The sequence below is a fragment of the Cetorhinus maximus genome, chromosome 3 (genome assembly GCF_964194155.1).
Source record: "Cetorhinus maximus chromosome 3, sCetMax3.hap1.1, whole genome shotgun sequence".
In the NCBI taxonomy this organism is placed as follows: Eukaryota; Metazoa; Chordata; class Chondrichthyes; order Lamniformes; family Cetorhinidae; genus Cetorhinus; species Cetorhinus maximus.
Window position 1 is genome coordinate 67,956,420 of NC_135881.1, and position 15,792 is coordinate 67,972,211.

The 15,792-nt window shown below is 42.4% G+C and overlaps 1 protein-coding gene across 4 annotated transcripts in view; it reads right to left on the minus strand.

Annotated features, from left to right (window-relative positions):
• ctnnal1 (catenin (cadherin-associated protein), alpha-like 1) overlaps positions 1–15,792 on the minus strand; it is a 395,162-nt gene that overhangs the window by 39,043 nt on the left and 340,327 nt on the right. For all 4 annotated transcript variants that reach the window (XM_078538519.1, XM_078538520.1, XM_078538521.1 and 1 more), the window contains 2 exons: positions 9,734–9,934; positions 1,139–1,225 (listed from right to left, as the gene is read on the minus strand). In XM_078538519.1, the coding sequence (XP_078394645.1) occupies positions 1,139–1,225; positions 9,734–9,934 (288 nt within the window). The remainder of the gene's footprint in view (positions 1–1,138; positions 1,226–9,733; positions 9,935–15,792) is intronic.

The following is a 15,792-nucleotide window of genomic DNA, read 5'->3' on the forward strand; positions in this document are numbered from 1 at the left end:
AAAGAGGGCCACATGTTGGCATGGAGGGTATGAGGTGTTATGGGGGTGAGTAAAGGGATATAAGTTCATGTGGATGGTTGACGGGCCATGGGGGTGAGTAGAGGGCATAAGATGGCATGGGTTGGCATGGATGGGGCATGGGGAGTGTGTGAAGGGGTGAGGGGGTCTGGGGTGTGAGGTGAGAGGGCTGGAGGGCTGTGTTTTGTTTTAATTTTTAAAAAAATTTTGACAAAGTGCCAGTGCACCAAGACTGGCCTTCCGCCCAGCCCACCTCTGCACTCGTTCCGGGGTCGCCCGGCTCAACTCCCAGCGAACCCGCCATCCCAGTGAAAATCCCAACTGCTGGGTCACTTTGTCCAGGGTCGGGTTTGCGGAGACGGGAAATGTCCTGATTCTGCACTTCCGACATCGGGGTCAAAAATTTAGGCCTTAGGTTCCAAAAATTGAATCTACTCAGTCCTCCCAAAAGACATTCCTCACTTTAATGAGCACAAAAAAACAAAAACATCCACAAAAATGCATCGAAATGTGTTATCTAGCACATGGTATTGAAAAAAGAAAACATAGGATATTCTTATTTCTTATTATATTTTATTTTTAAACAATTAAGGAGACAATTGCTTAGACAATGGATCCTGCCTTCACAGGTCAGCTAAAAGCACAGCAAACAAATTGGAAAAGGTTGCAGATGGATAGAAAAGTGCAGCTACAATTCATCTACCTAATTATTAACTGGGCGATTCTATAAATAACAATACTGAATTATTGTTTATAGCAATTTTAAAAGAAAAGGTTTGCACAAGATCATACAGCTCAGCTGATCAAGAAATAAATTTAGTTTTCTTAACTCAAATTTAAATAGCTAAAAGCATAGTTTTAAGTCTTAAAAACCAACAACTCAAACTGCTTGGTATCCTTGTATTCTTGCCAACATCTTGATCTCTTCATAACCAAACTCACTGTAATTTTGATTGATTTCAGAAAAGGGAAAGAACATTTGTTGCTGACATTTCCAACCACTATCACATATTGGCTTGTAAGGAGGTTACAACAGAGTTCTTGGATTTAGATGCAGAGCTGATTGCATCTCCTGTAGTTTTCAGCTTACACCAGTGCTTCAGAATTATATATTACTTACTTCTCTCCTCAGTTCACTCATACACTGCTGAGTCTTAATTATGGCCAGCTCCATATCTTCTGTGGCTTCTTTGGCTTTCAGGCATTGCTGTTTTGAGAGAATGAGACATGAGAAAAAGACATAGCAAAAACTAAGCCATACTGCTGCACGAGGATACAGGGGCAATGTAGAGGGGGACCGGAAGCTATGAACATTTTATGAAGTGTTTAACTGTGAGGAAGTAAGCCGATCTACATTTCCACTTCATGTGAGATTTTTCTAAGTATGTACTTAGAAGCTCTTTGAACCACTGATAATTTTCTATTCCTTTGTATACATAATCCGAAAGTACTTTACTCACTGAATAGGTAATAGTTTTCATTCTTCAAACTGAACTTTCTCCTTAGGCAAAGATATATAATACAAAGGATGCACATAAAGCATTTTCATGGTGCCTCAACTTTAAAAACAGGGGCCATTGCTTGGCATTCCAGTTCCACACATCCTAGCAACACCATCCCACATCACTTCTGCTTGTTTGACTGGCGAAGGCAAATACAACACATTTACTAATCAAACATAAATCCTCATAAGCCATAGCAATCTCCTGGCAAATCTACATCGAGGCAGGTTCAGAAAACTTTAATAACCAAGTATTAAAAACATGCTAAAAAGTCATAAACTTATGCCTTTGAAAATTAAAGGCTTAATTTCTTAAATATATATTTGCAAAATCATGATATTTATACATAAAGTATCAGCCTACGTGCAGCACTTACATAAACAATATACAGAAAAAGTTAGTATTCAAGTCGCCATGATGGATGGTGGCTACGAAAAAGCACTGCACACAAAGGGCGGAATCATAACAAAGCTGACCCACCATTCCCTCTATGCATATTTGAATGGCTTTCCCAACAGCTGCACAGTTGCATTTCCAGAAATATGTCTATCAGCCAGCATTTAAAACTCAACCATTGCCATTCCTACTCAAGGCCCATCCCCCTGGCTGGATAGACTCACTGACGGTGGGGGTATACAATTGGATAGGAGCTGCCCTGGGAGTCCTCAACATGGAATTCAGACCTCAAGAGGCCTTGAGGTTCCAGGTTACTAAAAGACCAAGGAAGCCAAATTACCACCAGATACTGGTCAACTCAACCGACAGATCAATACTCCTCCATGTTGAACACCACTTGAAGAAAGCACAAAGGGCACCAACAGCACAGAATGTAGCTTGGTAGGGGTCCTCAGTGTAGTTCTACGGGTAATATTTGATCTCTTAAAGGGATAGCTGCCAGACAGAGTGGAGGAATCAACATGGATTAACGTACTTTATCTTGTCCTCATCACCCTGTCAAAGATACATCTGTCCTGGTTTGGCAGAAGCGATCGGCACAAAGACCTTTTTAAGACAAAGTCTCATTGAGAACATCCTCCATTGTGTAGTATGGCTCCGCTGCTGTCAAAGTGGGGTAGATGAAGGATGGGGCTAGCAGGCCAAATCTCCCCTAGCCAGTATGCCTGGTCATCACCTGGTCTCCTTGAAGGACTTATCCAGGTACCGCTGCCAGCGATGCAGTGGCCGAATCTTTAAGGCCTCTTTTCTAGTGAGCTGCTTGAGAACACCTAATGATGATATGGCCCGAGACTCAACACTGGATGTGCCTTAGCCAATCCCTTTTCAGACATGAACAGATTCCCACCCGCCCCTGCCTAGTTATGGTACATTTGATACTTTTGGATGAATTTGAGAGTAAACACTATTCCTTGGGCTGAAGTCAGTGCTTTTGTTCACCTGTCCTCAATCTATGGAAACGTATGGCAATATTGGACAGTTTCCTTTCATTGTGTTTTCTGATTACATTTACTCAATGAAGCCTTCAAACCAGAACAAAACAGAAAAAAATGTGCTTACTTCTCCTGACACTTACACAACTCTATCTTTGTAAACAGGATTGTAATAGATGATGAAAGGACTTTTAAAAAATTCCTGGAAGCCTCAGCCATGTTGATCAGCCATGTCGTATTCTATAAACTGTTTCAATCTCAAAAGTGGACATTTTTCCTCAACTTTCCTTGGAAACTTCTTGAGAATTCATCAAGTCTAATGTTGCCTATTAGCCATGATAGAAAACCTCATCCATATTTTACAGAGCTATTAAACTGAGAATTAGACATAAAAATCAAAATATTAAATATATCTTCTAGAAACAAATAAAACTAATTACTACAACAGGCTTAAAATTATATCATTACATTCATTTTAATATTACTCAAGTTAAATACGTAAACAGGAAGGCCAAGGCTGCTATCCGTTAATTCGGTACAACAGATAAGCACCACCACTGCCAAGCATGTACTATAATTCATTCAGCAGTAATAACAAGAGAGAGAATGTAAAACAGATGTGCAAGAGAATATATTCCCAGTCATATTTAGCAGCTAATTTCTTTACAAATAGGATGATATGGTTTTAAGGATTGACCTGTCTAACCTTTGAATAAGCCTTGTTGACCCTGGAAGGAATGTATGAACTAGGCATCAACAGTTAAGGATGATCACTAGTTGGCAAATTTACAACAGACAAGTATGGGATTGTGTGGAAATGGAAGTGCCACACTGGTTTAGCAGTGCCCTTCTTCTGGAGTTGAGGCACACTACTGGGGACAAGGACAGTGATTTTGTTCTTCATTTGGGCTTTTGAACAGTAACATTTTGATAGTAAAAGTAATCAACTGTATATTGAAATCCTTTTGACAGAAACAGTAAATTTGAAGAGCTAATCTTACTGAAAGCATTAATGACTCAGTTAATGATTTAATACTGATAAGCCAGAAGGAGGATTTTTCGCTCAATGTTAGGTTTTAGTTTGTAGCAGTTTAGAATTCAGAAAGCATTAAAACAATGAGAGCAGATGGAACTGTTTTCCTGTAGCAGTTGAACTGCTACCAAAAATGAAAAATCATTACATTAATTTTAATATTACTCAAGTTAAATACGTAAACAGGAAGACCAAGGCTGCTATCCGTTAATTCGGTACAACAGATAAGCACCACCACTGCCAAGCATGTACTATAATCTTCAAAGCTGAACACTGTCGATAAGGCATTTTAAGTTGAGCAAAGCTGAGGCTATAATGCTAAAATCTTGAACATAATTATGCAAAATTGAATACGATTAATATCTTCTTATGCAAAACGTATACCACCGCTCTGTTAGTGACGATAAAGTTAAGCATCACTGTATCCTTGGCGACAAAGAACAAGGATAAAAACGTAATTGTCAGTGGCATTTCAAACTGGGTTACATCAATACCTTATATTTCTATAGATCTTTCATGTAAGAAAATATCACAACGCTTTCCAAAAAAGCTTTATTTGGTCCATCAAGTATTATCAGTGCTATAATAAAAGCAAAAAACTGCGGATGCTGGAAATCCAAAACAAAAATAAAAATACCTGGAAAACCTCAGCAGGTCTGACTGCATCTGCGGAGAGGAACACAGTTAATGTTTCAAGTCATGCGGACTCGAACATTAACTGTGTTCCTCTCCGCAGATGCTGTCAGACCTGCTGAGTTTTTCCAGATATTTTTATTTTTGTTTATTATCAGTACTACTTTGTCATTAGACAGCTGACGAGGACAAATTTGGGTGGAAGTGGACAAGTCATACCGAGTCAGTAGGGGTGTTCTTCTGGAGGTAAGGCACACTAGCTTGGGAAGTATTCTTCATTTAATCTTAGCTGAACCAAACATTGTTGATGCCCATGCTGGGTGCCTGACAAGGAATGCATTCCATTCCCCAGTGCTAACTTCCTTTACCACAGATAACACAAAAATATGTCCAAATATTCAGGGGAACAATAAAGTACACTGGCCAATCTTACATATGTAGAAATTTTAAAGTTAGAAGGATGCTACTGATTACTTATTCCCAACTTATCAACGGCTAATTCATCCATGAACTACAGTAATAAATGCATGCTCCTATTGAAAAATTAGACCTTGATGTTAGAACTTGGCTTTTAAAGCACAGAAGGAGGCCATTAAGACTGTGATTAATATTTGCTAGAGCAATCTAAAACTAATCTCACTGCCCCATTCTTTACTCCAATACCGTGCACCCTCTTCTGTATCAAATAATCATACAATTTTACCTTAAAAGAGACAATAGCGTTCCTTTCAACCACTCCCTGCTGAAAAGCATTCCAGGCTCCAACAATACAACGTGGTTCGCCTAATCCCTCAGTGATCATATCAAAATGACAATCCCTCATCAAGGACTCCTCAACGTGGGGAACAGTCTTTTCCCTACTCATTCCATTAAAACATTTATAAATTTAAAGATCACGATTAAATACTCAGGGTGGAATCATCCAAGATTTGCACGAAGTGCGGGAGCAGGCGGGAAATAGGATGTTTTACCCGCCAACCGCAACGGTAGGTTTTCACGCCATATCGTCCCATTCCCAGCACGCCCTGCCTCATTAGTAATGCATTCCCGGCACGCCAGATCACTGGCTGGGTGGTCTCTGATTTACCTCAGGCCTTTGGGAATCTGGGCGCCATATTTAAAGGGCACCCCTGCACAGAGCCAGTACTCTCTATAGGATCAGAAGCTGCTGCAAAGTCATGGCTACCAAAGGCAGGAAACACGGTGCCCCAAATTTAGCAGCGCCTCCCTTGGATGCCTACTGGGTGCAGTGGAGGCCCGCTGTGAAGTCCTCTACCCCCATGCTGGGTGAAGACTAGCAAGCAAAGTGACAAATCCAGAATGGGAGGCGGTGGCAGCAGTGGTCAGCGCCAATGCCCTGAAAAAGAGGACAACCACCCATTGCCGAAAAAGGATGAATGATCTCCTCCGTTCCACCAGGGTAAGTCGCTCTTTTCATCACTCTCAACTCACACACTCACAAACCCATCAGACATCCACAGGGATCTCACTCACTGTCAGTTCAAGGGACATCACCCTTCACTCTCTCGCACACACCTTCATCTGCCCTGCAGATCATGTCCTCATCTCGTCCCTGGCACCACTCAGCACCCACACATGCAAGGCATCCTTCTTACCATGCTTATACTCTCGCCATCTGTATTCATGCAGGACAAGCTGGCACACAACAAAAGGGAGAGTTGGCAGACTAGTGGAGGAATGCCTGACATCAAGGTCCTCACAGACTTTGAAAAAGCTGGCCGTCGACTATCTGGACCATTTCTGTACTGATGGTGAGGTCAGCGGTGCTTTACCAAGTGAGGCTCCAGCAGTGCAACATTCATCAGACAACTATGCTGTGAGTGAGTTCCCCTGTTCTGCAGCCCCTGCCATGCACTAATTATCTCTCCTTGCTTTCGCAGGCACACTTGGGAAGCAGCCAATGGGGTCCACGAGCCAGATCCTCAACTCAAGCCCCGAAGACACCTGAGAAGAATAATCTGATGACACCCTAACTGAAGACCTGCGACAGCGCTCATCCACTCCCTCCACCAGCGCAGGGACACACACTCAATGGGACCTAGTTCTAGAGTAGCCTCGGGATCACAATCTCATGAGCACATCGCATTGTCTGATCCACAGCAAGCAGCGGCAGGGGCTTTCCAGGTTTCCAGCCTTCACAGGACTGCTGGAGGCCAGAAATCTGCTGAGTCCGAGTCAGATGAGGAGCCTCTGGATTCGGTCATACCTCAGTTGTTGGAACTGCAAAGGCAAGCTCGGGAACATCAGGAAGGGATGTCCGCTGTACTCCTCAGATTGCAAGGCATGATGGAGGAGTCCGTCCGCCTTCAGTCTGAGGTAATAGCACCGGCATGCCAACACACTGAGGTCAACACTGGTAGGATGGCAGCTGCCATGGAGACTGTGGTCCAGGACATCGGTTCTGCGCTGCTGTGCATGCTGAACTCCATCGATGACACCATAGTTGGCCTCCAACAGTCAACTCGAGAGTGGTGTGGAGGCTTGTGAGTTTCTGCACAGGTCACCTGTGCGGCCCTGGAAGGAGCCATTGGTGTAAAAATTGAGTGCTGTGGTCGCTTTCATGGCCACTGGCGCCCAGTCCTGCAGCAGGTGGCATATGTGACCGACTAGTTCTCTAGACATGCAGTCTTCGGTGACACTGGTTCTCAGTCATCTGCAGGAATGAAAGGCGCCGTCTATAGAACCTGGTTCCAGTGAGGCACCTACAAGCGACGGCTCCCTGCGATCTTCAGCTGCGTGTGCAGCAGGCCCTGCTGCCCCTTCATCTCGAGGGAGGTGCTCCTCCCTTTGCCGAGCCAGGTGCCTCCACCGCTCTCTTCTTCTTCTTCTCTGCTCTCTGTAAGCCATGAGGCATTTCCGCTAAATCACCAGACTCCATGACCCTGATGTTCTCCTGCTGCAGGATCAAAGAGAGAGACTCGTGGGTTAGCATGGGTGTACTAAAAACCTCTCTTGGTTAAGTCTGAAGTCCCCTTCATAAATACAGAAGAGTGCTGGCCACCACTTGGATGGCCAGTGTGTAGTGCGCTCATTGGCTGTCTGAAACCCCACCCACCTCCGCCTCACTCCACTTGATCGATTGGCAGCAGCTTCAGCTATTGGGCTGCATGCTGTGCTCTCAGCTCAGGCGCAGGCATTTGTTAGAAACTAGAAATAGTTTTACTAAGTTATATTTGTATTTGTGGGTGTTAGGAATGAGTTTTAGCTTTGAGTTTAAGCTTAGTTTGTATTCCATTTGTGTGTTAAGAAAGAGAGGAACTTGAGTTTTGGTTTCACTTTCTAATGAGGTTTTATGACTCTTGAATGGAAGTTAAAACAAACACAACAGGGGACTAGAGAGGGGGACCCACAGAGACAGAGAAAAACAGAAAAGTGGTTTTTCAGTTTAGTTGAAACCTGGAGCCAGGAGGAGCTGGACAGGAGAGGAAGCTGCAGAAAGCAGATTTCCCATAAGTACAGGAGACGGTCCCAGAAACCAGTGAGTGGGACAAAAAAAAAGAAAGTCCCAAGAAGACCTTCTAGTCAAAGGAAAAGGTCCTGTTAAGTGAAGTTAAGAGTGAGGAACAAAAGAAGAAGAAAGCTGCAGGATGCAGACTTAAAGCAAAATAGGATTGTGAGAGACAGAAAATCCAAGGAGACAGTCAAAGGTTCGTAACACTTTACTATGGGCATGTGAAGCAGTGGTGTTCTTTTGGAACAGCTGAGTATCTGACAGAGAGTGCATGGAAGGGAGCTTGAATGCACTTGGCGATCCAGGGGAGAGGCAGATCGGAAGGAGAGATCAAAACCCTGGAGGTGGACCCTTGTGGAAGGCATCCAAGAGGAAGAGTCGTTTGGGAGAAGATTCCAAAGTGGGTTCTTTGAGAGTGGAGATTGGAAACCCTCATGTGAAAGATGGAGTTCAGTGAGGCCAGTTGGCTAACTGTGTGACAAGAGTCTGGGGGATGTTGATGACGGGTCCATAGCATCTGTTTGGGGTGCATCTGACACTTGGTTTCAGAGTGTGGTGTGTCTGACCACAGGTCACCTGTTGGTTTACATGGATTGGGTACTTACTGTGAACATGAGAGTATAAGATAGCTTTTGTAGCTTGTGCTATTCTTACAAATCTGTATTTTTCTGTAAATGTATAGTTGTATGTAAATGAATATTGTAATATAGTTCATCTTTTATTGTTTAATAAATGTTTTATTCTTTTGTTAAAAGTTCATCAGCCGACTCCTGTGACTCTTCAGTGACCATGTTTTTGGAGATGGCTACTGAACAAAAAATAGAAGTTAGGATCTATCAAGCTGGGTACCACCCAGGGATTTGGCTTGTCCAGTAGTAACATCAGCTGGGATCATAACACATTCTCCTAACCCGCACTGCAAAGCTGCGCTATTAGCTTGAACAATAATGGATACTTAATAAAGATATTGCAAGGGGCTATGAGCGCCTCCACCAATGACAGCTTGCCCAGTTGGCCAATTGTTCTGCTGCCCCCTAAAACGCACATTAATTTGCAGTCTACGCCCAAGGAGTGAAAAGTTCTAGAGCATTTGGGGGTACTTTTATGCTTGTGCGTTGCTTAACTGGGCTTCAGAGGCCCGACTCCATGCATGTCAATGGAGCTGCAGCTAAATGCTCTTAGCTGTGAAAGAATGCTCATTTTTGACAAGCTTTTCCAAGTGTGTGGCTCCTTCCCTCACCTCTCTACCCCCCCCACCCCCCTCCCCGACCCCCAAAGATGTACAGCGGCAGGAAACGTGGCCCACCATTGACGGGTGGAGCGGACAATCACAAAATGTTTTCACGACAGCATAAAACCAATTTTTGGCCTTCTCACCATATTGTTCCCCACCCCCATTGGCCACCATGACGACCGACGTCAACAGAGCCAGTGCTACTCCACTGGAAATAGTGTCTCAAAGTCTATCTTCATAACTAAAGTTTCCTTTCCATCATCATCCTGTTGAATCTAGACTTTAAGTTTTCATGCCTTTTCTGTAATGGGGTACCCAAAACCTCCACAGAGTACTCTGTCTTAATCAATGTACCTTACGAAAGTTATCGACATATAAAAGAATTAATTATATTTAAGAATAAATTATATTTAAAAACATTCCAACTTTATACGTAAACAAATCAAATCTTACTGCTTGTTTCCATACTGTAACCAGCTGCTCCAGTTCTAATCTGGCCTGCCGGGATAGTTCTAAAATACGCTCTCGGTGCTCATGGCTTGTATATGCAGAATCTGTGAAGTCTTCTGTATGTTCCAGGATTAACTCAAGCATTGTCATGAGGTTTTCCTTGGAAATTCCATGTAAGTTGTCTCGTAAGCCTTCAACTTTCATCTGAATTAGCAGAAAAGCAATATCAAATTTTAAACGGACAGAACTTTTAATTGGAACTTTATACAATTATCTTATGTCACATAATTCACAGAAAACATTGAATCTGTCATATTCAATGGCAACTCAGCAGCAAGTGGCTTTGGCTAGTAAGAATTCAATGGATTCTCAGCCAGTGCGCCTATCAAAGCTTCTTCTAGTATCTCAATAATCATCCAGGCTTACTTATTTACCTTCACTGTTGTCAATTATTTATCCTGTTCTTTTTAATTATGTTTCCTGTCCATGTATTATTTGCACTGCTGATAAAGAGGTGTAAAACAAAGGTTAGTTAAGAAAAAAGCTTGGCTGCGAAATCGGGCTTCTTCGTGCCACTGATTTCAATGCCTCAGAAGCCCAGAGGAGATTAAAAAATGGCGGGGGATCCACTACCAGCATTTATCAGCTTGGCTCACACAAATCATCATGCTTGGAAGGACCTTAGTGCAGGCGTGCTGTGCACGTGCCTGAAGCATGCAGATTAGGCAGACTGTGGCATCAGTCAGTGCCCAATGTTATTTTGGCACTAGACCTGCCATTTTGGACCTGGCAGGCCTTGTTAACATAAAAGCAAAAGCAGTTCTGAGCAAGTGTCATATTGGACTCAAAACATTAACTCTTGTTTTTCTCCCTACAGATGCTGTCAGACCTGAGTTTTTCCAGCATTTTCTGATTTTATTTTGGGTCCTGCTAACAACTCCTCAAACATGCACATTTGAACGCATGTTTGGCTGCACGAGTGTATTTAAAAGTATCAGCATGGGGCTTTCTGGTGAGGCGTTTTGACTATCCTGCAGGGTTAATGCAAGTACTGAGTACTGTTTTGTTTCAGGAACTCTTACAAGTTGTGGGAGTATGTAGGGAGTGGTGCTGGTCCTTTGCAAGGAGTTGAGTGAATTTTGAAAGGCTAAGCAGAAAGCTTGCTCTCAGTCTTGGGATCTCTAGTGGCAGTCCCTCTTGGGCTGCAACACAACGTGAGGATGGAATACAGACAGCAGAGAGGCTCAGCTGTGCACAGAGGGCGGAGAAGGAGGGCTCTCAATAGAAGACCTTGTTCCCACCTAGGATCTTTAGAGAGTATGTCTCCTATCTCCCCCTCGGTATTTAAGGCAGCTATGATTCACCAGGACAAGGTAAGCACGGCCACCAAAAATAGGACATGCATTTATATAGCGCCATTCATGACCACCGGATATCCCAAAACGCTTTACAGCCAATGAAGGATTTTCAAATATAGTCAGTGTTGTAACACAGGGATGGTCACAGTTATCTTCAATTTCTGCACCTCAGGAAACCCCCAACCTGGAGCCGGCGACAGTTCATGGTGTCTCACAGCATCAGGGAGGTCACTGAAGTATATCACTGTACGCAGAGAGATGTTGGAGGTGTAGGGAAGTGACTTTAACAGGGTAGTGGGATTCACAAAGGTGCAGGGAACCAGTGACTCGATCCACATGGTTCTGAGGGATTCCGATCTCAACAGGTTGATGGACCCAAACGGTAAAGCGTTCCATTCCCCAAACACGCAGCTGGTGTGTGATCATGCACAGAGCATTATGTCCATGAATGCCCGATTCCCTCGCAACACCATGATGCTTTCATCATGCACCAGTCAGTTATTCCCACCATCTTCTAACTACCATGACAAATCCGAGGGTGCTGCTTGGTGACAAGGGCTACCCATTCTACGTGTCTCATGACTCCCCTCTGTCACTTGACCACACAAGGACAGCACTCATACAACAAAAGCCATGTTGCAACCTGGGAGCAAACCAGTAACATTCTCAAACAATGCTTCGACTCCCTGGACTGCTCAGGTGGGGAGGGGTGGTGGAGAGCCCTCTAATCCAGCCTTCAACTTGTCTCCAAATTTCTGATGGTCTGCTGTGTTCTACACAACCTGTCAATCATGGGGGTGCAGTGCTTGCCAACACACCTTTGGTAAGCAGCTCGGAAGAAGGAAATAATGGAGAAAAGGGTAGAAGAGGAGCAGCCAACAGATCATCCCTCTGGATGGGCTTTCCATGAGCCACTCATTAGGCTCCCTGAAAACTCCCACATTACTGTTGCTGCACAATGACTCACCTTTCCATCCCTCTGCCAAATGTGCAACTTGCCATCAGCACATGTGGCACTGGGCTGCACACCGCAATCATGGAGATGAGCAGGTAGCACAAAGTTTGCGTGCTGCCTGCATCACTTCCATTAGGCATGAAGTAATAACGTGTTTCAATCTCCTCCATCCATAAACAGACCACATCCAACTTACTTTTTCTCATTTTTAACTGTTTCATTGCCATTTGACAATTTTGCAAGAATGATTTGGCTAAAATAGACAATCGCTCAGTTTGGGAATATTAACGGAAAACACAAATCTTTCATTCTGCAGCCAGCATCTTAATATACCAAATACACTATGCTGCAAGCTCCCCACGATAAGAAACAATAATGTTGCATTCTACACTTTATTAAAATATGTATAAGATAAGCAACAGAATTAAGTTTTCTGGAAATTGGCTGGGACAATTGTTTGGCACACTCTCCTTGCATGACCAGAAATCCAATCCAGCCTAGGTTGATAGATTAATGAATGGCTCTTCTCTCAATTGCTGAGAGGTCCCTACATAAATGGGTTTTATATAAATAGGTTTGGACAATTTCAACCTCGTGCTTTGTGAATATAGACTCACCCGTTAAACTGCTGATAATCTGGCATTAAATTAGCAGTTTCATTCAAAAAAGCTATAAAGATAACTGATGTGGGAAATGTAAAAGATCTATATGAATTTAATTGAGAGGTGCTCTTCTGAGAATGACTGATTCTATGCCTAGCTACCCAGTTTATGTCATGAGATTGTTCATCGAAATTGTGTGAGAAGTGGTAACTCCCATAACCCACCAGTATGTAAAATTCAGTAAAAATAATTGCATTTCTTGTATATTTCCTCACCTAGCTGCAATGCGCTTTAAAAATAAGTCACAATGTACATAATACACTGGTTTGAAAATAATAGCAATTGCTTCTCTTTTGGCCTATTAGTCAGAATTCAGTTACAAAACTAAACCATCAGCATCTCCCATACTTGAATCTTGGACTGCTACAGCGCAGGAACACTGTGTTCAGCCCATGAAGTGAATGCTATTGTTTTTCTCCATGACTCAGTTAATCTAATCCTACTCTCCTGCTCACTCCCCCAAGCAATTCAAAAAAATCTAGGTCAAATTCTTTTTCAAACAGTTTATTCCTTATTTTAAAAAGCTTAAACAATGATTTGAGGTAAACAATTCCATACTCCAACCACTCACTGTATAATTTTCTTCCCCTTAAATTCCTTTTCCTGACTTCTGTAAACTTGTGACTTACACACTTCACAGCCAACAGAAACGATCCATTAGTAGTCAGTTTATCATAATCCTTCATAATCTTGAATGCCTCTTGTTTCAAAAGCACCACTTGCATGCACAAGGAGGCAGTCCTCCATTTTTATATAATAAAGTCATGATAAAGTGCACTTGGGAAACGGACCTGACATAATTGGTCTCTGGACATTTTCTCCGTGCATCCCAAATATAGTCACACTTGGATTGTCCAAAGGAAAATCAACACATGGCAATTTACCAACAGCGGAAGAAAGACTAACCATCTTATCATCTCCAGGTCACCAACCTGAAACGTTAACTTTGTTTCTCTCTCCACAGATACTGCCTGCATCTGCTGAGTATTTCCAGCATTTTCTGTTCTTATTTATAATCAAGTTCCAATAACTTATCCATCTTAACCTTGAGTCACATCTTTCATACAATTTTAATAACAACCTTCATTGGCTATTTTATGCTTACCTCTGTGGGTTCCACAAACTCAAATCCACCCCTCTGTGAAAATTGAAGCCATTATTATCTCTATCATTTCCTTCTATCTATTCTAGTGGCTTCACTCTGCCTGGGCTATCTTCTAATTGCTATGTATCTATGTGAAAACCTATTTTTTGCCCCTCATGTATTTTTTTCCCTAAATTTTCTCAAGCTGACTCTTAATCTACCTTAATTTTACTTTATGTGGGAATATAATCTTAAAATTAGTGCTGGTCCAGCTAAGAGGTTAAGTCAGAAGGCACTTGTTCACACAAGGTAGTAGAAATCTGGAATTTTCTCCCCCAAAAACACTGTGATTGCAGGAACAATTGGAGCTTTCAAGGCTGGGATAGTTGGAATTTTGCTGGGTAAGGATATCAAAGGCTATGAAGCAAAATTGGATAAATGGAGTTGCTGATGTATAGATCAGCCACGATCTAACTGAATGGAGGAGGAAGGTTTAAGGGACTGAATAGTCTACTGTTCCTATATTTCTGTGTTTTCAACTGTGTTTTATATCTGTGCCAGCTTTCTATATAATTATTTGTCCTGGAATGCAAAATGTTTTAAGTTGTAAAATCAATCTAATCTCCCTAAACACACAGCCTTAGTTCAACATTTGTTCCCCATAACGGAATATTCCATCTTCTGCCCGCTTATTTATCTTTGCTGATCAAGAGCTCCCTTCCTCAATTTGTCTTTCCATTTAATCTTGTTAAAATTTCCTCTGTTTCAGACAATCACCTCTGTCCATATATTTCCACATTATTTTAAACTTGAATTCAAATTCTTGAACACCCAACGGTGGGATTTGAACCCACCTTCTCTGGATATTTGACAAGACCTCTGGATTACTGGTCTGGTAAAATAACCATTACTCTATCCCCTTTCACAGTGTATTTCCAAATCATTAAAATCTCCTACAATTATGAATTTATTGTTAATGCTATCTTTTTAATTTGTATATACATTTTATCCGCTGTTCCTTTTCACTGCCCACTGGTCTCTCTCATACTCTCGGTAGCAATATTAGGTGCATGTCCCACTTAAAACTGCAAAATTAATAAATAGTAAGAATATAAATGTTCCAATTTTGCTTTTTTGTGACATGTAATGTGATTATTTCTATTCTTGATGACACAATATTTTAAATTGCTGCATGTTCACCACCTGTTGCATCATCTGTTTGGAAAATGGCTTCAAATCAAGATTTAAATACAGGATTGATGGTTGATGAAAAAGTTCTAGGTTGCATTTCTGATCAGTATGTACTATTGTACCACCTCCCCAAGCAATCCCAGCAGCAATTAGCTAAGCCTTTCTCTGAGGTACCCACATGCTGTCATGAATCAGTGTTTGCAGATTTTACCGCAAAGCAAACCACACACTAAGAGCTATTTATAAATGCAGAGCATTAGCTTAACCGATCAGATCTGTTAGCACAGCAATGTTCAAAATAGAACTGTGGCAGATTTCGTGTTTTAACTATTTAAATTAATTTTGTGCAAAAAAGGATAAAACATATTGGCCCAGATCTTCGGGTCAGTATCAGAGGGTAACTGTCCAACGCCAACTGCAAGTTAATCTGCCCACTTACCATTTTTACGCTGCAGTCCTTGCACCTTCTGATGCTGGCTCCAGCAGGGATTCAGAGATGAACAGAGTCAGGAGGCCAACTGTTGAGTAGAATTCCAGTGCAGCCATGCCACCTTTTCTTGTCATTAACTGAAGAGATGCCTCTTAAGGTCCGTCTTCAGCTCATTGACTTACATGGCTTTAAATGGAGCTGTCAGCCCCAACACAGCACAACCTCCCCCTCACTGACAGTGCTCACCCACTGATGTTCACCCCCCTCAACCCCGACAGTGTTCACTCCCCACCCTCACCCCAAACAGTGTTCACTCCCCACCCTCACCCCAAACAGTGTTTGCTCCCCACCCTCACCCCAAACAGTGTTTGCTCCCCACCCT